General features: G+C 39.4%; 2 protein-coding genes across 2 annotated transcripts; one reads left to right on the forward strand and one right to left on the reverse strand.

The window, feature by feature from the left end:
- Positions 1 to 13570: 13570 nt before the first annotated feature.
- Positions 13571 to 16010, forward strand: LOC141604879 (protein WHAT'S THIS FACTOR 9, mitochondrial). Its single transcript, XM_074423432.1, has one exon. The coding sequence runs from the start codon at positions 13740 to 13742 to the stop codon at positions 15690 to 15692; it is 1953 nt and encodes a 650-aa protein (XP_074279533.1). The 5' UTR covers positions 13571 to 13739; the 3' UTR covers positions 15693 to 16010.
- Positions 16011 to 16098: 88 nt separating this feature from the next.
- Positions 16099 to 19395, reverse strand: LOC141604878 (G-type lectin S-receptor-like serine/threonine-protein kinase At1g34300). The gene has a single exon (XM_074423431.1). It carries the CDS (start codon positions 19210 to 19212, stop codon positions 16714 to 16716), a length of 2499 nt encoding a protein of 832 aa, XP_074279532.1. The 5' UTR covers positions 19213 to 19395; the 3' UTR covers positions 16099 to 16713.
- Between the last annotated feature and the right edge of the window lie 392 nt (positions 19396 to 19787).

Raw genomic sequence — 19787 nt, forward strand, 5'->3', positions numbered from 1 at the left:
GTACCCATTGATCATAGGACAATAAAACCAGCCTGAAGATAAATGAGAACAAGGGCAGTCCCGCAGTCAAGCTCCATTCCACAGGGTCCAAAAGGCACCGACCTTGATTCCAAGACTGAAGCAGAACCCAAAAGAAAGCGGGACATGACACCCTAGACCTTTGAAGGGGACTATTTCTCGAGGAGATCTTTATTGAGGAACATGAAAAGTAAATTAAACTGACTAAAACAAACATGACCATGACACTTATAACTAAAAACATGGATAATAAAAACCACCACAACCACCCTACTCAACACTACAAACCGCCCCAAAATGAAACTGCCAAATCAGACCAACACCACAAACCAATAACTATGATGAACCCGTGTCAAACGACAGAAGAGAGAGTCTCCCGAAAATCAACAAGATCAGAACAAAATCTCCCACAACAGACCCAAGCCAAAACACGAAACCTAAAACAACAAAACACGGACTACCCCGAAGCCCCAACTGAACCTTAACAGAAAGACCAACATACAACAACTGCGACCCTTAACACCAAAAGGACATGCAGACCCGAAAGGTGGGAGACACACTATAAAGCCGCCCTTTACACCAACCGACTCCTCCCAGGAGCACCGCCACAACAACGAACAGACTGAACAAAGAGACGACACTGACAGACAAAATTGGAAAAGGAAAAGGGACCGATAGGTGGGAGGAATGGGGAGATCACCATATCTGACCCAAAACACTACCACATAGGACGACAATGCAACAGGCGGATGAGCTATACTCATCGACACAGGGAAACAAAACCAAGAAAACCAACCCAGAGATCGGGGAAATAGGGGGATCACCCCTGGGAGGAAATCCAAAGCCACGGAGACAGGACAAGGAGACGGGGAAGAGGGCATGCAAGACCACCAAACATCGGGAAAGGACATGCAAGACCATCAAGAGCCAAGACAAGAAACAAACTGGCAAAGGGGAAGACCGTGCAACAACAAAGACCCAAAATTCGAAGGATCGGACAAGGGAAGACAAAAGAGACCGTAAAAGATTCGATCTTGCCGGCGTCGGAGAAACAGAAACCCATCCGAAGAAACAATCGGGTATCAAAGTGAAAGGTTGTTAAGCAGGAGGTGGAGGTACGACCTCCGGAGACAGGCCAAAGAATGGCCACATCTTCGGAGAGGCAGTTTTAAAGTAGAGGGATGTAGAGGAGTAGGCAGCTAGTGGTGGATCAAGACGGAGAAATTAGGGATTTTTAAGGGTTTTTTTAGAGGAAATTTAGAGAGAGAAGGGGAGAGAGATAAGCTTTTTGTTAATGTGGTAGTACATCGGAATAAATCATGTTTTTAAACAGTTAAATTTTGTAAAGAAAATATGTTTAGGATTGAGTAAATAATATTTATGCTAATGACATGACAAATTATTGCTAAAAAATCAATCAAGAATGCATAAACTAAACATTTAAATGAGGCGGATTAAAACAGTATGAAAATTTAAAATGTTTTCATTATGTTTAGAGGTACCATGGTTACTAACGAATACAAATTCTCATTTGTGACGGATTTCCTCTCATAAAATGCCCATGAGAGGTGAGTGGGGAAGCACATGGGGGTGCCCTACATTGTTCCCTCTCCCTTTTTGTGAGAGGTCACAAGCTTGTGACGGGCATAACCCGTCACAAGCTTGTGACGACCAACTGATTAAAGAAAGCTACCACTTAAAATTCGAAAAATACCGGGTTGCGAAACGTCGTCGACGTTTTGTAACGAATCGTCGACGTTGTTTTCAAAAATGACCGTCACTACTGTTGAGTTTATGGATTCAAGTACCTAAGAGGGGGAGGGGGTGAATTAGGTACTCTTTTAAAAATTTTAACTTCAACTTTATTGGATTAAAGTAAGTTAAGTGAACAAAAGAGATTTAGTGGATACTTTGAATAATATTGAAAGATTGAACAAGTATCACGATGAATGTTTGCTGAAGTATGAAAGCAACAATCGTTCTGACTGTATCTATTTGTCTCAGTTTGTGGAGTATGACTGCAGACCAAATGCGACAGTATGATGAACTGTTACTTCTAAGGTTAAGCGAAACAAAACAAACAAAGTAAATTGCAGCGGAAATAAAGTAAAAACAATGAACACGAGATTTTTGAATTGGTTCGGCAAATACTCAAGTGCCTACGTCCAATCTACCTTTTTATTACTTTCCTTTAGTGATCTACTCCGACAACTAAAAGACCCTTGTAATAAAAGACGCCAACCTACTCCGGTTGCAAAGCTAGTACAAGAACTACTCCGTTCTTATGACAAGCTAACTCGCAATCTACTCCGATTGCCACGAGTTAAAGGACTACTCCGTCCTAGAACTCAACAACTCACAACCTACTCCGGTTGCCAACTCACAACCTACTCCGGTTGCCAAGAGTTAAAGACTACTCCATCCTAAACTCTACTAACACACTTAGAATGTTATAGGATCAAGTTTCCACTAACATATTCTTAACAAAGAATAGAGATGGACAACTTTTACAAGATCAACAATTCTTAAGCAAGAGAGTTTAGTATTATAAAGCAACAGTAGCCACGACTGTAGAAACTTGAAGACACTTAAAGACTTTTAAAGATTTTTGCAAATAAACACGATTTTTAAGCTTTAAAAATAATTTGCAAAGTTGAAAGAATTATTTCAGAAAAGTCTTGGGGATTTATGAAGGAGAGGCACGGTTTATATAGAGGAGGTGAGTGAAGGGGTTGCTAGGGTTTTGAAGGGTCAAAGACCTCACATGTGAAGGGCAATAGCAACCACCCAAAACTTGCACCAAAAAGGCTTCTTTTGCAAAGGTAAGAATAGAGAAAGATGGTTTGAAAAATAACCTTAAAAGCTCATGCAAATTCAGAAAACAAAGAGAGAAAAGACAAGTCACATGATGACAAGTTAACACTAAAATGGCAAAAAGCATTCTTTGTTTTCTTAAAGACTCAAAGGGTTGAATTTGCATAAAGAGGAAACATTTTGAAAATAATAATTCAAACCACTCTTTAATGAAGACCATCTCCTTAATAAAAATCTGATTTTTATCTTTGAAAAATTAAGAGTCACGTAAAAGCTTTTGAAAGATAAAAATGAAACTTCAAGTTTTACGAGTTGTGGCAATAATCCAAGCAGCTGTTTACTCGTGAAAGCAACAGTCGTCTGGACTGTTTCTATTACTCTAATATACTCTACTTTCTCACTTGTACATTAGATGACACTTGACTTAATACAATGGGATTAATAACAACTTCAACACTTCTTAATCCATGCTTGATATGATCATATATCCTGAAAAGGTAAACTAAGATGACACAAATCAAATGGGCATGTTATCATCAACATAAGGAACCTAACAAATTCCCCCTTTGATGATGACAAGCCCCAAACGAATGTATAAGCAATGTAAACACCTTAATTCAAGATTTTAAGTAAGCAAGATCAAATGATAGAGAAGGAACAATATTACCTTACCTAAGGCAAAAGCTAGAATCAAACTACCATGACAATTTTACATTGCCCCAAAACAAGAATCAAGCTAAGAAGGTTAGACAAGCCATTAGTTTAATCAATAAGCAAAGAGATTCAAAGCATGAGTTTACCTTTTCCCCCTCTTGACATCATCAAATGGATAGGGATGTCAAAAGCATTAGAGTGCAGATTTTTCACAAGAAAACACAAAAAGACACATGCAATTGTAACAAGGTAACAAGGTCAACATAAACAAAGATTAAGCATAAGCTAATCAAAGTTCAACATAGCTAAACAAAGTTTAAAATACACCACCAAATGTCAAGATAACAAGCAAAGAAAATATTGTCTTAGAAGGGCACAACAAGGTGGGACAAAAGATGTAAGGCAAAAGACAAGTGTGATTATGGGCAAATTTAGGGTGCGGAAGTTTGGTCATCATTTTGGAGGATAATGAAGAGGATTGAAAAAGGTGGAGGTTTGACAATGAAGGGCCGAGTCACGCTCATCTCAATCATTGCATTGGATTTTGTTATATTGAAACCACCAAGGTATGCATCGATATACCTTCTCAACATATGATGAAAGAGCATCAACTTCTCATATTTTCCTTAGTACACGACATGTGATGGGGGAACATCAACTTCTTATATGTTGCTCTCATTTCATGAAAATTCTTGACAAATTTGATCTTGACCTTTGAGCATAGCAACAGTGGCATACACTGTGACTTCCTTTCAATTTCTTCCAAATATTTGCTTTCCTTCTTTTCTCAAGACCGTCGCATTTTTCAATTTCATCTATCTCGTTTCCAATAATCACTTTGACATTTCACATATTGCCTTCCCGTTTTTTTTTTTTTTTTTTTTTTTTTTTTTTTTTCAACCAACTTCAATTTTTAATTTCATCTATCTCCGTTTTCTAACCAACTTCCCGATCATCTCTTGATACATATGTAGAACATAGACCTTTGCGACGATGAAGTAGCTTTCTCCTTTCTTTAGTTAGCTTTACTTGCCGGAATCGGTAGACTTAATCGGATTCTCATTCAAATCAATTGGAGTTTCTTCAATTTCATCGACATTCACAGTCACGGTCTCGGTGGAGAAGCTTGGGACAGTGGTGAGAGGTCATTTTCACGTGTTTGATGGGTATAGGGGTATTGAATGACGTCTTGACCATGGTGGGTTAAATGGTAGGTTAAATGGAGGGATTTGGGAGATGAAGGGATAAGTGGGTTGTGAGATTTCGGTGGGTTGAGGAAGTTTGGACGGTGGGTTGTAGGTAGGAAGTGGCCCAATAAATGTGGTAAGTGAGGTAGTTGGCCCAATCTTGAACATATTTAATTACTCGAAATAAAAACGCAAGGTAGCATATAATAAACGTAAATTTAGATATGAGGTTGAGTGATTACCGACTCACAAATACGGTGTCAATTTTTGGTCCAAAAATGATGTCAATGCACTTAGAATACTTAATAACATATATCCAATTTTAATTTAATCAATTAAGGAATTTTGTAAAACTCACACTAAAAATCACGAGCTATTAATTAACCCAATTTCTAGCCTAAATTTCTCAAAATGTTCTCTTGCAAGTGGCTTAGTGAAAATATCGGCAATTTGATTTTCGGTTTTGCAAAAGATAAGTTTAATATGTCCTTTTTCCACATGATCTCGAATAAAATGGTGACGAATATCAATATGTTTGGTTTTAGAGTGTTGAATAGGATTTTTGGAGATATTTATTGCACTCGTATTATCACACATTAAAGGAATGGAGTCAAAAATAATACCAAAATCCAAGAGTTGTTGTTTTATCCAAAGGAGTTGAGAACAACAATGTGCCGCACTAACGTACTCACTTTCGGCCGTAGAAAGAGCTACCGTGTTTTGTTTCTTTGAGCCCCAAGAAGTCAAGCAAGGACCCAAGAACGTTGCAATTCCGGAGGTGCTCTTTCTATCTACCGTGCACCCCGCATAGTCCGCGTCCGAAAAGCCTATAAGATCAAAAGGACAATGTAAAGGGTACCATAAGTAAAGATTTTGTGTTCCAATCAAATACCGAAGAATTCGTTTAACGGCTTTGAAATGTGATTCATTCGGATTTGCTTGGAACCTAGCACATAAACAAACACTAAAGAGAATGTCGGGACGACTTGCGGTCAAGTAAAGAAGTGAGCCTATCATACCTCTATACACCTTATCACTAACATTCTTACCGAGTTCATCTTTGTCCAATTTGGACCCGGCTACCATAGGTGTATCATGAGGCTTACCATTAGTCATCCCAAATTTCTTAAGCATTTCTTTGATGTACTTTTGTTGATGGATCATGATTCCATCCTTTGATTGCTTAATTTGGAGCCCAAGGAAAAATCCTAGCTCACCCATCATGCTCATTTCAAACTCCGATTTCATTAGTTCCGAAAAATATAAGTAAAGGAGTTCATTTGTTGCACCAAATATAATGTCATCAACATATACTTGTACAACCAACAGTTCACTGGACTGTTGCTTCAAGAACAATGTTTTGTCAACGGAGCCTCTTTTAAAACCATTTTCAATAAGAAATTTAGACAATCTATCATACCAACATCTTGGTGCTTGTTTTAAACCATAAAGAGTTTTGTCTAATTTGAAAACATGGTTAGGCAAGTTATTGTTCTCAAAACCCGGTGGTTGTTCTACAAAGACATCTTCTTCCAAATATCCATTTAAGAAAGCGGTTTTGACATCCATTTGGAAGAGTTTAATGCCTTTGTGAGCCGCAAAAGCTATAAGCAATCGTATGGCCTCAAGTCTAGCTACCGGTGCATAGGTTTCATCGTAATCAATACCCTCTTGTTGGTTATAACCTTGCACCACTAGTCTAGCCTTGTTCCTTACAATTTCTCCCGAGTCATCAAGCTTATTGCGAAAGACCCACCTAGTACCAATGACGGTACGATTAGGCGGTCTAGGGACTAAGTGCCATACCTCGTTTCTTTTGAATTGATTGAGCTCTTCTTGCATAGCAAGCAACCAATCTACATCGATCAAGGCGGCTGCGATTACATTTGAAGGTTCAATTTGAGAGAGGAAGGCATTGTGGGCACAATACTCATTGAGATGAGCGAGATTGTTGATGGATGATCTTGTTCGAATTCCCGAGTTGAGATCACTTGTGAGATTAGTGAGTGGATGAGAGCTTTGATGTTTCCACTTCTTTGGAACAATGGTTTCTTGTTCCCCCTCAGCAGAGATCGATCCACGGTGATCTGTTTTCTTTTGGCCTGGAAAGATCTTCGTCCTCACTTGTTTTGGTTTTCTTGATTACGGAGGTAGAAGCAACGATCGTTGGTCTGTTGCTTCCAGAGAAGAAACAAGAGCGAGTTGCTACGTGTTCCCCCGAGTTGCTTGATCTCCTTTGAAGGTGACAGTCTCTGTGTCTGTTGCAATTCAGTGCTGGGAGCTTCGTCATCCTCGAATACAAAGTCCTTTCGAACAAGACCAATCTCAAACTCATCGTCCTCATCATCATCATCATCCACGGTTTGTACCTGTCCAAGCACGCTAGATTCATTAAAAATGACATGGATGCTTTCTTCAATTAACAAGGTTCGTTTATAGTAAACTTTATAGGCCTTGCTATGATCGGAGTACCCAATAAATACTCCTTCATCACTACGTTGATCGAACTTACCCAAGTTATTTTTACCATTGTTATGAACAAAACATTTGCTTCCAAAACATCTAAAATATGAAATGTTGGGTTTTCTTCCACGTAACGATTCATAGGGAGTTTTATTCAATATACTCCTTATCATGACACGATTATGAATGTAGCAAGCGGTATTTACCGCTTCGGCCCAAAAGTTCTTAGGCAACTTACTAGATAATAACATTGTTCTAGCCATTCTTTCAAGGGTTCTATTCATCCTTTCAACCACACCATTTTGTTGTGGTGTTCTAGGAGCCGAGAAGTTATGGTCTACACCATTGTCATCACAATAAGCACCAAATGATGAGTTTTCGAATTCGGCTCCGTGAGGTTCTCATTGAAACAAGTTTTAAACCAAGTTTATTTTGAATCTTTCTTAAACAAATTAGAAACTCATCAAATGTCTCATCCTTAGAGCTTAGGAAGAGTGCCCAAACAAACCTAGAGTAATCATCAACAATGACACACACATAACGACTACCACCTCTACTTTTAGTTCTCATTGGTCCACATAAGTCGATATGTAAAAGTTGCAAAGGTTGAGATGTACTCATAATTCTTTTGGATTTAAAGGAACTTCTAACATGTTTGCCTTTAGCACATTCATCACAAACTTTATCAAACTCAAATTTCATGTTAAGAATGTCTTCAACTAAGTCAAGTCTTTTAAGGGTGTTAAGAGTCTTCGTACTAACATGACCAAACCTTTTATGTCATAACCAAGGATCATTGTTCATTACACTCATGCAAGACATGGTGTGACCGGATAGAGTGTTCAAATTAGTTAAGTATACGTCTTTGACACGTCTTCCTTCGAGTATTAGTTCATTAGTAGTGGCATCAAAAAATACGACACATATTAGCTCTAAATTCTACAATATTACCCTTATCACAAAGTTGAGAAATGCTAAGGAGATTATGCTTCAAACCTTTGACAAGCCGCACGTTGTCGACACAAAGTAATGATGACTTACCAACCTTTCCAATGCCAATTACTTCACCTTTCTTGTTGTCACCAAACCTTACCGTGCCACCATTATATGCTTTAAGTGAGAGGAATTGGCTTCTATCACCCATCATGTGACGAGAGCATCCACTATCCAAGTACCAATTGCGGCCGCCTCTCACCAAGCCCTACACAAGATTAGACTTTGAGTTTAGGAACCCAAACAAACTTGGGTCCCCTTTTGTGATCAACATATCTTATGGTGTCTTTCCTAATCCATACTTGCTTAATTATTTTGATGTTCTTGTTAATGTCATGAAATCTTTTTTCACAAGTGTTGAGGACATGACCATTCTTACCACAATAATTGCAAATAATGTATTCGGGAAGACCAACATACTTTCTCCTTCTAAAATCGCTTTTAGGCTGGATGCAACAATGTCGATCGTCTGACTGTTCCATTTGAACCCCAAACCAGCAGTTTTGTTACATCTCTCGGTTTGAGTCGTGAGGAAGTTTAACACGGTTTGACTTCCTTCCCATCTTTTAGTGAAGCTTTTAGCACTTACAAGTTCATTGGTCAAGTTCTTGACTCGTGAGAGAAGATGCAAATTCTTTTCTTTTTCTCTACTGAGTTCATCATTGTTGACACTTTCAATGGACAATCTTTTCTCAACAATAAAGTCATGGGTGTGGTTGTTGAGTTTAGACACGAGATATATGATTCTTTCTTTGGACTCTTCATATTTTGATGTCATCTAGTCAAGTCTTTTGTTTAGATCAACGACTTCATCGGATCTATGATGAGGAGAAGAGCTAGAAGTGCTACATTCGGGCATACCTTTTTGAAAGAAGGTAAGCCTATCATGAAGACCTTCTATTTCATTCTTGAGACAAACAACCTCACTCTTAAGACACTCGTTTTCATTTTCCAACCATTCACTCTTTCTTTTAGACTTGTCTAAATCATGGTCAGAAGCAACAGTCTTAGATACTGTTTCTTTTAAGTCAATTATCTCAACCACTAGGTCATCCAATTCATCTTTGAGAGCATCTTTGTCCTTCAAAAGGTCATCACGTTCCTTGGTTAGCAAGGAAACTTGCATCACCAAGGTGGTGTTGACATTTTCCAGGCCAGAGACATCCGTGGGGATCATTTTAAGACACTCAAGTTCTTTAGTCAATTGTTTGTTCAATTTTGTTGACTCTTTTTACTTCATCATAAGCCTCAGAGGTGACAGTGACACTGTCTGTTGCTTTCAGTTCATTTTTAAGGTTAAAGTTTTCTTGAGCAATTTCTTCAATTTCGTCTTGCATGACATCAAGCTTATCATTTTGTGAACGACACTTATCAAAGAGTTTGTCAAGAAGCTTACATACCTTTTCTTTGGAGTAAGATCTAACCTTGGCTTTTAGATGCTTTACCTCATTGTCGGAATCCGAGTCGGAATCATCGGGGTGAGCCATGAGACATCTAAGATGTTCAATTTTAGAATTTTTTGAGACTTTGTCCTTGAGATGACTTGTAAGACACATTTTAGACTCTAGTTGCTCCTCGATGAGTTCCTCATCTTCCTCGGAGTCGGACATTCCCCAAATTACGGTCATGACTTTATGTTTGTAGTCCCTTTTAACTTTATCTCGTTTTTCCTTTGATTCGATTTCATCCCACTTGGGACATTCTTTAACTTGGTGAGTTTTATCACCACACTTAAAGCATCCCACGGTGGAACTAGGTCGTTTCCTAGGAAAACGTTTTTTCGAGTAATTATTATTGAACTTTCTATTTTCTTGATCATTGACCAACCCAACTAGATTCCTTGAGAACATAGCAAACTCGTCTTCCTCCTCGTCTTCTCCATCGCTTGGAGAGGACGTGAGAGCGAGACTCCTTCCCTTTGAAGACTCACTAGAATGCTTATCGAGATTGAACTCGTGAGCCATTAGTGATCCCATTAGTTCATGAGGAGATAGGGTTGACAAATCTTTGGCTTCCTCTATAGCGGTAACTTTGGGTTGCCACTTAGAGGTTAGACTACGAAGGATTTTCCGAATGATGTCCTCGGACTCGAAATCCCTTCCTAGACTTTTTAGCTCATTAATAATACAAGAAAAACGTGCAGAGAAACAATTTATGGACTCGTCCTTTGACATTCTAAACATCTCATATTGTTGCATGAGAAGGTCAACACGGTGTTTTTTTCTTACTTGGGACGTCCCTTCATAAGCAAGTACAAGGGAATCCCAAATAGATTTTGCCGTAGGACACCCGGAGATTCGACTAACTTCCCCCTCACCAACACAACGTTGAAGAATCGACATTGCTTTGGAATTCTTTTCGGCAAGCTTGAAGTCGTTCTCATTGTAATTTTTTTCCTCTTTTGTCTTGGTGAAACCGTTTAGAATATCGGTTTCCTCAATAACAAGAGGTCCATTTTGGATGATGTTCCAACATTGATAATCGATACTTTTGATGTAATGTTCCATTTTGAGTTTCCACCATCCAAAATTCGCACCGGTAAAGACCGGGATCTTGGAGTGTTTCTCGGAATCCATTACCCACGAATCAAACTCTAAGGCGATTAGCCTCGATCAAGAGCACGAGGCTCTGATACCAATTGTTGAGTTTATGGATTCAAGTACCTAAGAGGGGGAGGGGGTGAATTAGGTACTCTTTTAAAAATTTTAACTTCAACTTTATTGGATTAAAGTAAGTTAAGTGAACAAAAGAGATTTAGTGGATACTTTGAATAATATTGAAAGATTGAACAAGTATCACGATGAATGTTTGCTGAAGTATGAAAGCAACAATCGATTTGACTGTATCTATTTGTCTCAGTTTGTGGAGTATGACTGCAGACCAAATGCGACGATGATGATGAATATTACTTCTAAGGTTAAGCGAAACAAAACAAACAAACAAAGTAAATTGCAGCGGAAATAAAGTAAAAACAATGAACACGAGATTTTTGAATTGGTTCGGCAAATACTCAAGTGCCTACGTCCAATCTACCTTTTTATTACTTTCCTTTAGTGATCTACTCCGACAACTAAAAGACCCTTGTAATAAAAGACGCCAACCTACTCCGGTTGCAAAGCTAGTACAAGAACTACTCCGTTCTTATGACAAGCTAACTCGCAATCTACTCCGATTGCCAAGAGTTAAAGGACTACTCCGTCCTAGAACTCAACAACTCACAACCTACTCCGGTTGCCAACTCACAACCTACTCCGGTTGCCAAGAGTTAAAGACTACTCCGTCCTAAACTCTACTAACACACTTAGAATGTTATAGGATCAAGTTTCCACTAACATATTCTTAACAAAGAATAGAGATGGACAACTTTTACAAGATCAACAATTCTTAAGCAAGAGAGTTTAGTATTATAAAGCAACAGTAGCCACGACTGTAGAAACTTGAAGACACTTGAAGACTTTTAAAGATTTTTGCAAATAAACACGATTTTTAAGCTTTAAAAATAATTTGCAAAGTTGAAAGAATTATTTCAGAAAAGTCTTGGGGATTTATGAAGGAGAGGCACGGTTTATATAGAGGAGGTGAGTGAAGGGGTTGCTAGGGTTTTGAAGGGTCAAAGACCTCACATGTGAAGGGCAATAGCAACCACCCAAAACTTGCACCAAAAAGGCTTCTTTTGCAAAGGTAAGAATAGAGAAAGATAGTTTGAAAAATAATCTTAAAAGCTCATGCAAATTCAGAAAACAAAGAGAGAAAAGACAAGTCACATGATGACAAGTTAACACTAAAATGGCAAAAAGCATTCTTTGTTTTCTTAAAGACTCAAAGGGTTGAATTTGCATAAAGAGGAAACATTTTGAAAATAATAATTCAAACCACTCTTTAATGAAGACCATCTCCTTAATAAAAATCTGATTTTTATCTTTGAAAAATTAAGAGTCACGTGAAAGCTTTTGAAAGATAAAAATGAAACTTCAAGTTTTACGAGTTGTGGCAATAATCCAAGCAGCTGTTTACTCGTGAAAGCAACAGTCGTCTGGACTGTTTCTATTACTCTAATATACTCTACTTTCTCACTTGTACATTAGATGACACTTGACTTAATACAATGGGATTAATAACAACTTCAACACTTCTTAATCCATGCTTGATATGATCATATATCCTGAAAAGGTAAACTAAGGTGACACAAATCAAATGGGCATGTTATCATCAACATAAGGAACCCAACAACTACCCTTCTCACTCTCTCTACTCTATTCTCTCATTCCTTTTCCCCTTTCAACCCAACAGCAGCCAAACTCCACCACCACACCCGCCGCACTGCCGCCTCTGACCACCACCACCACCACACTAACCCGCCGCACTCGCCCTTGCATCTCAGTCCCTCTTACCCTCTATTTCAATCACTCAAATCAGTTCCTTTTCAACCTAAGCAAGACCACCACCACCAACGAACAGCACCGCAACATCAACCCCGACCACCACAGCACTACCGCAACACCACCACAAGTAATACACATCCATATCTTTTGTTTATTATGAATTCGATTTAATTGGTTAATTTTAATTAATATTATTGTTGAATTCGATTGTATTGTTGTTGTCATTGATGGCTGATTGTTGTTGTCGTTGCGTTTCTTGTTGCTGCTGTTGTTGTTGAAGGTCGTATTTGGTGGTTGTTATGGAGGATTGATGGACGCTGAAAATCATCGCCAGGTAGGGTGAGGGACGTTGAAATTCAAAGTCGTGGTGGATGATGGACGTTGATACCCAACGTCCAGGCCCTTCAGCGATGCCTCGAGTCCACATCCATTCCCACTGATGACGCCCAGAAGCAACGTCCCAGGCCTAATAGACGTCAAGATTCATCGTCCATGGCCAGCCCAGACGTGGAGACTCGTATTACCGTCGGATTATTATTAATATAAATAATATTGTAATTAAAAATGGTGATGCTTTTGCTTTGAAGAGAAGAAGGTTGATGATGATGGTGTTGGTGGAGGCTGGAAACGAAGGAAAGGTGTGAAAGACAAATTGGAATTGATTATTCTTTATGATTATTTAATTTGGATAGTCCCAAATTCTAAGCTTCTATTGATTTGATATTTTCTTCTATCCACACGTTCATATTCAATGTTTGTGTCCATTTATACGAAAAAAAAATTACAATTCGATTCATAATAATTTCAACGTCCATATTCATAATCGATTTATACAAAGTCTTGAATTTTTTTTTTAAAGTTTGTACTTTGGGAGGATTTGTAAGAGAAGAGAGTAGAGAGAGAGAGTGAGTAAGGATAGTGATGCTCTTTTTTAAAAAAAAACGTCGACGATTCGTTACAAAACGTCGACGATTCGTTACAAAACGTCGACGACGTTTTGCAACCCCCAAAAAATACAAGAATACGAGGTAAAAACCGTCTCGCAATTGCAAATATCCGAGTTCTCAATTAGGTCAAGCTAGTGAAGCTACAACCCAAACTAAACTAAACCCTCCTAAAACCCTTAACAATCCCGCCACTTCACTCTTTACTCTTCATTTTCATCCCTCTTTTCTTCAATCAATTTCAATTTCCAAAACCCTAATTTCCCCCAAAAAATCAATCTGCAATGTTATACAAATCCAAAGTTGCGCGAGTTCTCCTCAAAGATCACCAAACTCCTAGCAAATGCCAATTCCTAAGAACATTCGTCGATAATCTCGAAATCAAATTCGTCAGAGATCGAGGATTAGATCATGCAGTTGAAAGAGAAAAAGATCTTAAACCTGTAATTAATCTCAAGAATCTCCTCAAATTAGAACCTTCAAAATCACTCCCAGTTTCAACAATTGTTGATAATAATGAAACCCTAAAAATCCCATATCGCCCAATTGAATTTATCCGTAGTTACCCTTCTGTTTTTGAAGAATTTTTTCCTGGTGATATTAGGGTTCATCCACATGTTCGATTAACCCCAGAAAGTTTAGATCTTGATGCTCAGGAACAATTGATATTCAATAGCGAAACTGTTAGAAAAAATGCTGCTGATAGGTTATTGAAATTGTTAATGTTATGTAGAGCTAATGAAATTCCATTAAGATTGATTGATAGATTTAAATGGGATTTAGGTTTGCCTGATAATTATGTTAATAGTTTAGTTCCTGAATTTCCTGATTATTTTCAGATGAAACAGGGTAAGCATGGTGATAGTGTTCTTGAATTAGTATGTTGGAGTGATGATATGTCGGTTTCCGTCATGGAAAAAATGGCGAAAAAGGTTAATAAAGATTACGAAAAGGGAATGCCAATTGAATTCCCTATGAGATTTTCGAAAGGTTTTGAGATGGACAAGAAATTGAAGAAGTGGATTGATGAATGGCAGAAATTGCCTTATTTATCACCTTATGAGAATGCTTCTCATCTTCCGCCTAATGGCGATATGACTGATAGGTGGGCGGTCGGGGTTTTACATGAGTTGTTGCATATTTTAGGGCCTAAGAAGACTGAGAGGGAGAATATACTTTGTTTAGGAGATTATTTGGGTGTTAAGCCGAGGTTGAAACGCGCTATGGCTCATCATCCTGGGATATTTTATCTTTCGAGTAAGATTGGGACTTATACTGTTGTTTTGAAGGAGGGGTATAGGAGAGGTTTGTTGGTTGATGGGAATCCTTTGGTGGATATGAGGGGAAAGTATATTCACCTTATGCATACGGTTAAGGAAAAGTCGAAACAGGAGGGTGGTGTTGATGGTAGTAAGCAGAAAGTAGTGAAAGGAGGAGGGGCTGTGAAGGAGAATGTGAAACCCGATGGGAAGGAGCTAGATGAGAAAATGCAAGTCGTGGATTTTGTTGAAGATGAAAGTGATGATGATGATGATGATGAGGAAGATGAGGAGGACGAGGAGGAAGAGGAGGTGAAGGAGAAAGTGAAGGGTAGGGGTGCAAGCGAGAGAAGAGGGTCTATTGAGGTAAGTGAAGACGATGAAGGAAGGGGTAGAGGTGGAAGCAGAGGTGGATTTAATAAGGGAAATGAGGAGGGACGAGGAAGGAGTGGGAGCATAGATGGAAGACGAGGATTCAATTTGGACAGACAAGAAAGGGGTGGGAATAGAAGTGGAAGAGGAGGATTTAGTAGGGGAAATGGGGAGCGACAAGAAAGGGGCGGGAATAGAAGTGAAAGAGGAGGATTTAGTAGGGGAAATGGGGAGCGACAAGAAAGGAGTGGGGATAGAAGTGAAAGAGGAGGATTCAACAGGGGAAATGGGGAGCGACAAGAAAGGGGCGGGAATAGATGCGAAAGAGGAGGATTTAGTAGGGGAAATGGGGAGCGACAAGAAAGGGGCGGGAATAGAAGCGAAAGAGGAGGATTTAACAGGGGAAATGGGGACCGACAAGAAAGGGGTGGGGGTGAGAAGAGAGGCGAAAGAGGAGGATTTAAGAGGGGAAATGAGGAGGGGAAGGAGAGTGGTGGCAATAGAAGTGGAAGAAGAGAATCTGAGAGGTTTGAGGAGGCTCGTCCAAGGAGCGGACATGGAAGGGGTGGTGGCAGAGGTGGAATAAGAGACTTTGGTAAGGTTTGAACTCAAGTCATGAGTATCAAGTCTTCATGACCGCTAAGCTGAACAAGGGCGGGAGGAATGCCTGAAAAGCCAGCAAGAGGGAAAATTCGCAACCTCATACTTTTCCGAAAATAGGTTAAATTCATTATATGTTTTGTAGAGCAATTCGGTAAGCCGTACAATCAACAAACATGTAAAGAGAACCCAGTCATGGTTTCATTTGCTTGAGCATGGCTTAGAGCTCCATGCGTTTTTTTCTGGAACAATGGTTTCATCTTTCATTATGTGTTTCTATGGAATCCTATTTATTATGCAATTTATTTTTCATGTTCCCTAAAATGTTGCAGCAGTTGCTTCAACCTATCTTATGGTGTTACTACCTCAATTTTCGATCATTTTGTTTGATTATGTAACTCATTTTTTGTATCTTAGAGCTGACATTGTTCTGCGTTAATGCCCTGGTTTAGCAATTGCAAAAACAAATGAATGTTTGTGATATTTTAACAGTAGCCATGCTCTTATGCAATGTTTTACTTAGTAGCCTAGAGTATTTATTTTCGCTTTCGTGCCCAGTTCTCTTTCAGGCAACAGTTATCGGATGCACATATTAGTACTCAAGGATTGGGTTTTGGCAGCATGAAGTTACGACTGCGAAAGTAAGATATCGTGTCTGTGGGCAGGTGGTGACAGTTGCAGCTTATTTTATTACAGTGTCGCGACTGTACAATGATATAGTGTCTATGGGGGGTGGTGACAGTTTCAGCTTATTCTAAGACAGTTTTGCAATCGTACAGTGATCCTTGGAGGCCGATATTTGTAGGACTATACTATACACATTCAGGAAGGCTTCACGCGGCATAACTGTGTAATGTCGGAATTGTTTCAAAATCGTGAATTAAGTGCAAAGAATTATTACATCTACAGCAACTGCCTTGCTGTAAAGCTTTCAGCTGGATCTGACCCAAAAAACACACACATTCAAAGATGGATAACTTGCAGCAATATATTTACTAATTCTGGTACATGGCTCACTTATGCTTCTCTATGCAAGGGATGAATTGGGCCTCTCAGGGTTCACGCCGGAAAGAGAAGACGGAGGCTGTTGGGTTCGGGATGACGAAGATAATGACGGGTCAGGACCTGAAGCAGCTAAAGTGGAGCGAGTGCTGATGCCGCTCATGTTGAAGCTGGCCCCACTACTCGAACCATCTATGGCAGCCTTTGGAATAGGGGGTCTTGGGATCTCCATGATTCCTTCTAGCATTTGAACAACTTTCCCCATCATAGGCCTTTGAGAAGGCTGCTCTTGAATGCACCAAAAACTAACTTGAATCGCTCGGGTCACTTGAACCATATCCACCTCACCGGAACCAAACCTTCTGTCCACAATGCTGTTTATGTTTCCTCTGTCAAACTCCTCATATGCCCAAATCGAGAATTTCTTCCTGTTTGTGTCTTCCGACACTTCAAAGTTCCTCCTCCCACTAACTATCTCCAGCAGTACCATACCAAAACTGTAAACATCGGATTTTGAGGTTATGGGCAAATTAGCAATCCATTCGGGTGGTAAGTACCCTCTTGTGCCTCTTACGCTGGTTAGGGTGCGATATCTGTGATCTTGTGGGCTCACCAGCTTGGCAAGGCCAAAGTCGGAAACTTTAGCATTGTAATTATCATCTAAGAGTATGTTTTCAGGCTTAATGTCGCAGTGTACGATGCAGTCCCGACATTCTTCATGAAGGTACGTAATCCCTTTTGCAGTGCCCACGGCTATACTGAACCTGTTTTCCCAGGTCAAGGACTTTTCACGACTTCTCCCGGTTCCAAAAAGGAAACTATCCAACGACCCGTTTTTCATGAACTCATAGACCAAAAGACGGTGTCTCCCCTCCGAACAAAACCCAATCAACCTAACCAGATTCAGATGATGGGTGCTACTTATAGTTGCCACCTCCATCCTGAACTGTTTCTCACCCTGTTCAATACCTTCGAGCTGTTTTACAGCCGCAAGAGTTCTATTCGCAAGAACAGCCTTATAAACCGTCCCAAAACCACCTTCACCGAGCTTCTCCTTGAAGCCAGTAGTGGCTTGCTGAAGCTCTCTATATGAGAACTGCACAGGAGCACCTGATGCATACTCTAAAAGAGCATACTGAGCTGACAAACTCGCAAACTTGGGATTTTTCCTACAACACCACCACCATACACTTCCCTGCAGTAGCAGTAACACGACAACCGTCACTAAAATAACCACCCCAATAACCCAACCTTTGAGTTTCTTGTTTTCTTGGGTGTCCTCCGAGGGAGGAGGGTTTGGCACAACAGGCCCACATACCTTAACGTACGAAGTACTAGGTACAGTACCTGACTGATACCCACTCACAAAACTCGACGACTTTATATAACACTGTCCTGATCCATCCTCCACTGAAGTAGACACAACACAAGATGCCCCAGACAGACAATTCGCTCGACAAGCCACACTATTCTCATAGTAAGCATCATTCGTCTCAGGCGGGTAATTTAGAAACCTAGTATTATCCATCTCCAATAGCCCTACACTATTAGGACAGTCCTTAATCTCCTCCTTCAACTTACACCCTTTCCTACTATCTTCCTCGTCAACAGCGTCAAAATTTTCAGACGGGCACCCACAAACCGGACTCGTCTCATTATAACTACAAATCCCCATATTCCCACAATACCCAAAAACCAAACATTGATCACTGACAGCAGTCCAAGTGACAGTATCAGATGAAGAACTCCCACTGTCAACAGTATACATCCTCAAATTCCCATCACTGTCTAACCTAATAAACCTCAAATTATTACCTGTATTACTATTACCAGTATCACTACCATCATAATCGCTACCATAAACCGTTTTCTGAAGTAAATTCATATTACTATCATAAATCGATAAGATACCGCCTTGTAACATTAACTTAGGATCTCCCCTACTCAATTTAGTACTAACAGAAGAATTCAGCCCTAAACTGAAGTATTCTATATTATCATTCCATTGTAAAGTCATGTTACCTGTACTATTCAGAAAAAATGAGTACAACCCAGATGATAGTTTCATCCCTACAGTGAAATTCTGCAATGTAACAAGCGTATCAGTCGGGTTATCGAAAGTGGACCATAAAACATTATTAGAACTATTCATTAACATTAAGTTGCCTGTATCATCCAAGGTGGCATGTGTGATGCCTAAGTTAGACGTGTTGGAGTGCCATGCTATTTTGTTGTCTGCAGAGACGAGCTGGAGGTCTCCTGAGGAGTCTAGACGGAAGGTGGACCCCGCGGAGACCGCGGTAGAGGTGGGGGACCATATTGAGGTGGTGCCATATGTGATGGAGAGAGTGTAGGAGGTTGAGTTTAAGGGGATGAAGTGTAAGGTGAAAGTGTTGTTGGGTGATGACCATGTTTGTGTTGGGTTTAAGGTTGTTAATGATGAGTTTAATGGGATGTTTAAGGATGTTGTTGTGATAAAAATGGTGAGGAAAGTGGTGAGGAAAAATGGGAGATTTTTGTTCATTTTTGTGTATGTAGTTGTTGGGTGATTGAAGGATGTAGTGTTGGAGTGTGAAGAGAGGAGGGTTAGTAAGAGTTGTTGTTGACTAATTTAACAAGGTTTTTGGGTGGAAAGGATTGTATAGTGGTGGCTGGTGGGTGTGGTTTGAGTTGAAAAGTATTGAATTAAATGTTCCTATCAGGTGGTGGGAGTAGTAATCTACATGGGCGAGTTCACCTTATTAAATGTTGTAGCAGACGTTGGAGTAAACAATAATACAAGGACCCCAATTATTAAACTTTGGAGCTTTAAGGACCTCAACATTTTTTATGTAGCTATGAGGACCTCTTGTATACGTCCGTTACATTTTCCGTTTGTAGTCACAACAGTGACATGCATAGATGGAACCAAGTCCAGAAAAAGGAATTAATTACCCCAAAAAGTCCATTTTTTTACTCTTCACAATTATTTTTTTAGAAAATGGGTACATACGTCATATTTGAAATGGGTACATTCGTCATTAATATACTATAATATACTCCATTGATTTATATTATTGTTTGTCTATTTATTAAAATACACAAATTCTCATTATTGAC

The sequence above is a fragment of the Silene latifolia genome, chromosome 10, assembly GCF_048544455.1.
Source record: "Silene latifolia isolate original U9 population chromosome 10, ASM4854445v1, whole genome shotgun sequence".
NCBI lineage: Eukaryota > Viridiplantae > Streptophyta > Magnoliopsida > Caryophyllales > Caryophyllaceae > Silene > Silene latifolia.

What these genes read in the sequence shown, in the direction of transcription:
- LOC141604879 (XM_074423432.1), top strand. Translation starts at nt 13,740, where the DNA reads ATGTTATACAAATCCAAAGTTGCGCGAGTTCTCCTCAAAGATCACCAA.
- LOC141604878 (XM_074423431.1), bottom strand. Translation starts at nt 19,212, where the DNA reads ATGAACAAAAATCTCCCATTTTTCCTCACCACTTTCCTCACCATTTTT.